The 5,994-nt window shown below is 41.0% G+C and overlaps 1 protein-coding gene and 1 non-coding gene across 2 annotated transcripts; one reads left to right on the forward strand and one right to left on the reverse strand.

Annotated features, from left to right (window-relative positions):
- Window positions 1–3,508: 3,508 nt before the first annotated feature.
- LOC133824912 (uncharacterized) lies at window positions 3,509–4,950 on the reverse strand. The gene is made up of 2 exons (XM_062257931.1): window positions 3,868–4,950; window positions 3,509–3,790 (listed from the first exon to the last, which is right to left on the reverse strand). Exons 1-2 carry the CDS (start codon window positions 4,948–4,950, stop codon window positions 3,509–3,511), a joined length of 1,365 nt encoding a protein of 454 aa, XP_062113915.1.
- A 365-nt stretch (window positions 4,951–5,315) lies between these two features.
- LOC133828162 (small nucleolar RNA R71) lies at window positions 5,316–5,422 on the forward strand. Its single transcript, XR_009890799.1, has one exon. It is a non-coding gene; the product is annotated as a small nucleolar RNA R71 (small nucleolar RNA).
- Window positions 5,423–5,994: the final 572 nt, after the last annotated feature.

Genomic DNA, 5,994 nt, shown 5'->3' on the forward strand with positions numbered 1-5,994 from the left:
GTTGAATCAAGGTCGAAATTGCATTAATGGTATGATTTCTAAGACTCTATCTTTGTGGTTTACATGAATTTCTGGTTTAGGGTTGTTCATGGTAGATTTTGAGTTGTTGGGTTGCTTGAGCTTGGGATTGAGTTCTTGGGATGCTTGGGATGAGTGTGAGGTGTGTATAAGGTTGTTTTTGGGCTTGGGAAAGACTTGGACAAGTTTGGAGTTGAAATGAGAGAAGAAAATCGCAAGAAGCGATTTTTGGTTTTGGCTGCCTGCAACTAGCGCTACAGCGCTAGTCTTTGGGCGCTGTAGCGCTAGGCCTTCTTTCTGGGGAGGTGCTGATTCTGCTTGTAGCGCTATAGCGCTCTCTTTTGAGCGTTGTAGCGCTACCCTGCGCCCAGAATGGGGTTTTTGGGCTATTTGTGAGGGATTTTGACCTAGGGATCGGGGTTCGACTCCGCCACCTTGTTTTGTGGATCTAGGAATTCCCGGGGGACTCGGGATTGGTCCCGAGGCTAGGTTTTCGGACTTGGGGTTCGGTGTTGACTTTGACCTATGTTTGTGCCTAGGTGTGCGCTAAGGCTCGAGTGGGATCGTGCTCAAGGAGTCAGGTGATTTTAACTATCGAATTGTCAGGTAAGAAAACTATAACACCCGTAGGATGGGGCGTGGGCCCATAGTGTGATTGCGGGGCACGGCCCTATACTGCATTACATGTTAGGGTGCAGATTTAATTGAATTAGCATTTGTTTGAATGTTGCTTGATTTATGCTATGTGTGATTATGATGAAATGAACGGCAAGGGCCGAGTGCGGCGTAGGCCGGGTACGGCCGTGGGGCCGAAAGTAACACACAGCACATGTGATGCTTATATTCAGGGTGGGACCCAAGGGATACATGAGTTATCCTCGCGGTGAGAACCGAAACCCCAGGCTTTGGTAAGGCCTCGGGGGCGGCACGGCCGTACTTGTTTATTATGATGGTTTTCCTATTTATCAGTGAATTATGCCAGTGATATTATTATTTGCATATGTTATGTTCTGCATGAGTTTTCTTGCTGGGCTTCGGCTCACGGGTGCTCTGTGTTGCAGGTAAGGGCAATGGCTGAGTCAACCAACCATGAGTACGGAGAGCGTGAAGCGACGCGTACATGTTTGGCCTGCCCGACTGCTTTGGTTGGGGGTTTATTTGAAAATGGCTGTAATAATCTATGATTTTTATAACTGATCAATTGTAAACTTATTTTAAGAAGTAAATAGTTTTCGAACCTTATTTTGGGATCCCAAATGTTTAATACTAGAAGTTTTATTGAAACAACGCATTTTCAAAGATTACAGCCTTAAATTTTAATTAGTCACACTTTTGTTTCAAAACCTCGATTAGCGAGTTCATTGCACTGTTTTGTCTTAAAACTCACTTAGTAACGGCTCTAAGGAAGTAGGGCGTTACATGGTCCCATAAAATCTATCCCCCAACAATCAAATATCTCAATCACAAGAATTGGGTTCAAGGGCATCATATGTCGGCGGGACAGAGAACCTAACTTCTAGCACCTTACACAAGAACGACATAATTCATTGGTGTCTTTGAACAAAGTGGGCCAATAAAGACCACATTGTAAGATTTTTACAGCAGTTTTCTTCACTGAGAAGTGACCACCACAAGCATCATTGTGACAAAAGTTCAGAACATTAGACACCTCATCATCAGGGATGCATCTTTGCATGATCTGGTCGGGGCAATACTTGAACAAGTATGGATCATCCCAATAGAAATTGCGCACCTTGACTAGAAACTTGCGTCTGTCTTGTGAACTCCACTCAGAAGGATGTTCACCTGTTACTAAATAGTTAACAATGTGTGCATACCACATTAACTTAGTAACAACAAGTAGTTGTTCATCAGGAAAATCATCACGAATAAGTGGACCATTAGCAGAATCGCTGAATTCAAGTCAGGACAAGTGATCCACGATGACATTTTCAACACCTTTCTTGTCTTTGATCGTGATGTCAAATTCTTGCAAAAGAATGATCCACCGTATTAAGTGCACCTTAGCATCCTTTTTGGAAATGAGATATTTAAGGGCAGGATGATCTGTAAAGATCGTAATAGGTGAGCCAATCAAGTATGCTTGGAATTTGTCAAGAGCAAAGACAACAGCGAGAAACTCTTTTTCAATAGTGGAATAGTTCATTTGAGCACTATTAAGAGTTTGACTTGCATAGTAGACAACAAAAGGTTTCCCCTCCCTTCGTTGTCCCAAAACAACACCAACAACAAAATTGCTCGTGTCACACATGATTTCAAAAGGAAAATTTCAATCAGGTGACTGAATGATAGGAGCGGAAGTCAATTTCGCAACAAGTGTTCGGAAAGCATCCTCACGCTTAGGAATCCACTCAAAAGTAGCATCTTTTGCTAGGGGGTTACACAGTGGACGAGAAATCGCTGAAAAGTTTTGAATGAACCTCCTATAAAAACCAGCATGCCCAGGAAAAGATCTAACATCTTTGAAAGTGTTTGGAGTGCGCAAATTAGAAATGAGATCAATCTTAGACTTGTCAACCTCAATTCCTCTTTCAAAGACAATGTGTCCCAAGACTATGCTTGAAGATACCATGAAATGACATTTTTCCCAGTTGAGCACAAGACCTTTCTCAATACATCGTGTCAAAATAGCTTCTAAATTAAGAAGGCATGCGTCAAAAGAGTTTCCAAAGACTGTCAAATCATCCATGAATACTTCCATACATTTTTCAACCATGTCACTGAAAATACTCATCACGCACCTTTGGAAGGTGGCTGGTGCATTACACAGTCCAAATGGCATACGCCGAAAAGCATAAGTACCGAAAGGACAAGTGAAAGTGGTCTTATCTTGATCCTCCAATGCAATCTCAATTTTATAGTAGCCTGAATAGCCATCAAGAATGCAATAGAAAGGATGACTAGCCACACGTTCAAGGATTTGGTCAATGAATGAAAGTGGGAAATGATCTTTGCGGGTGGCAGAATTCAACTTTCGATAGTCAATGCACATGCGCCAACCTGTCACAATTCTTGTGAGAACAAGGGCCCCTTTCTCATTTTTAGCAAAAGTTACACTCGATTTCTTGGGTACTATCTGAGTTGGACTAACCCATTTGCTATCAGCCACTGGATAAATGATGTCAGCATCCAAAAGTTCCAGCACTTCATTTTTCACAACTTCTTTCATTGTGTGATTCAGTCTTCTTTGAGGATCTCCTCGAGGGATTGCCCCGTCCTTGAGATTGATTCGATGGGAGAAAATTAAAGGGCTAATACCTTTAATATCAAGGATCGTCCAACCTAATGCAGATTTAAGCTTTTACAATAGCTTAATTTCTTGTGAAGGATCAAGTTTGGACGAAATGACAACAGGAAAGGTATCACCATCTCCCAGGAAGACATGTTTTAAACCCTCAGGTAGTTGGGCTAACTTAACAATGGGAACTTCTTTAGCAGAAGGTTTTGGATTTTCCCTTTCACTAGGTAGCTATTCAAAGCGAGGTTGCCAAAACTTTGTTCTTCCGTTTTGTGAGTCTTTGTAACAAGAAATTTCATTAATTGACTCATCAAAACTAGAACTTTCACTAACAGGCAGGAGTTCATCAAGATCATCATAATTGCTTTGCAATTGAATCTCCTCAGTAATGAGTGTGTCAATCAGAAATGTCTGATAACACTCATCATCGTCATCATCATGTGGTTGCTTTGCAACATGAAAATATTGACCTCGAGAGTCATATTCCCAAAAGATACTTTCATGAGACCATTCCTACAATTAATAACGGCATTATCTGTAGCAAGGAAAGGTCTTCCAAGTATGATAGAGATTTTTGATTCCATGTTAACCACAGATTGAGTATCGAGAATGAGGAAGTCAACGGGGTGATAGAATTTGTCAACTTGAACAAGAACATCCTCAAAAATACCCTGAGGCTTCTTAATAGAACGATCAGCTAGCTGTAAGACTACAAAAGTAGACTTGATTTCACCAAGACCAAGTTGTGAGTAGATAAAATAAGGCATGAGATTGACACTCGCTCCTAAGTCTAGCAAGGCTTGGCTGAATTCATGAGTCCCAATTTGGCAGAACATGGTGGGACAACCAAGATCTTTGTATTTTGGTGGTGTCTTTTGTTCAATTACCGCACTGACTTGCTCTGTTAGGAAAGCAGTCTTCTTGACATGATGCTTCCTTTTTACAATGCAAAGATCCTTGATGATTTTAGTATATGATGGCACTTGTTTGATGATGTGAAGCAAAGGCAGATTAATCTTCACTCGTGTCAAGTGCTCAAGGATTTCTCCTTGACTTTTAGGAATTTTTCCAACAAGTCTTAGAGCCTGGGGAAATGGAACTTTTGCAGAAGCATTGGATGGCACACTTTCAGAGACAACATTTGGAGATTTTGAAGTAGTAGTTGGTATTGGTGGATCTTCCAAAGCTTTACCACTTCTAGTTGTGATGGCATTAGCCTGCTTAACATTTTGATCGTCACAGTTGGAGGTTTGAGCCATATGTTGCCCTTGTGTATTGAATTGATGCTGAGAAGGAAGTTTGCCTCTTTCAGAAATAACCAAGGATCCAGTCAGTTTTGAAAATTGACTTTTTATTTCCTTGATTTCTTCCATCATTTGGCGATTTATTTTGGCTTGCTCCTCCATGAATGAATGAAGGGTGTTCTCAAGAGAACTCCTTTGAGGTGGAGCATTGTATTGCAGAGCAAATTGAGCTTTTGATGGTTGAGTCTGGTGCTCATTTCTCCATTTCCCTCCAGAAGATTGTGCTTGGTTGGGATCTCTCCAGCTGAAATTTGGGTGGTTTCTCCACCCAGGATTGTACGTATGAGAGAATGTCTTATTATAGGCCCCTAAGGAATTGCATTGCTCTTCATAAACCCCCTTCATTTCACTAAAAGCTGAGCAATCCATAGCTAAATGATCCGTTTCTCCACACACAAAACATGGCTCATGTATTTCTGCTCGGGCAATCAAATGTAGGCCTTGCCCACCTTTTGTCTTAAAGGCCTCAAGTTGCTTTGTTAAGGACTCAACTTGGGCCTTGAGACTGTCCTCCTCCCTTAATTGGTAAATTTCAGCTGGTCGATTTCTATTAGTGCTTTCAGTAACACTTGGATCAGTCTAGGTATGAGATTTTTCTGCAAGCTCATTGAGATATTCCAAGGCTTCTTCAGAATATTTTTTGGAGGAATTCACCATTGCACATCATCTCTACAAATTTGCGTTCACGAATAGTGATGCCTTCATAGAAATAGCTGACTAGGCGCCATTTTTCATAGCCATGGCGGGGACAAAGAGTCAACAGTTCTTTAAACCTTTCCAGACTTGATAGAGAGTTTCATTGTCTTTTTGGGAAAAGGTAGAAATCTACCTTTTTAAGCCATTGTTCTTGTGGTTAGGGAAGTATTTGTGAAAGAATGACGATGTCATTTCATCCCATGTTCCAATAGACCTTGGTCTCAAAGAGTATAACCAGCTTTTAGCCTTCTCCTTCAAAGAGAAGGGAAAAAAACTTCAATCGCACAGTATCCACGATATTAGCTTAGTTATAGAAAGTGGCTACCACCTCCTCAAATTCCCTAATATGCACATAAGGATTTTCATTTTCTAAACTATGGAAATTTGGCAAGAGTTGAATCATGCTAGGTTTAAATTCAAAGTTAGGCACATTAGGTGGAACGATGATACAAGAAGGGGTAGGAGTACGAGTGGGGTGCAGATACTCATTTAGACTTCTCTGGTTAATTTTCTCACGATGAGCCATTGCTAAAGGATTATTAGCTATTGTTGAGGTGGGAGAGGCAATGTTGGATGTATCGGAAGAGTTGCCACTAGGGGTGTCGGGTCTCCTTGCAAATCTCTCTAGCTCATCTCTATGACGATTCATCTACTTTCAAAAACAAGGTTTTTATTTTTCTCTCTTTTTTTTTTTTAAATTCTTCCTTGGTAGATTTG

Source organism: Humulus lupulus, chromosome 3 (genome assembly GCF_963169125.1).
Source record: "Humulus lupulus chromosome 3, drHumLupu1.1, whole genome shotgun sequence".
Lineage (NCBI taxonomy): Eukaryota > Viridiplantae > Streptophyta > Magnoliopsida > Rosales > Cannabaceae > Humulus > Humulus lupulus.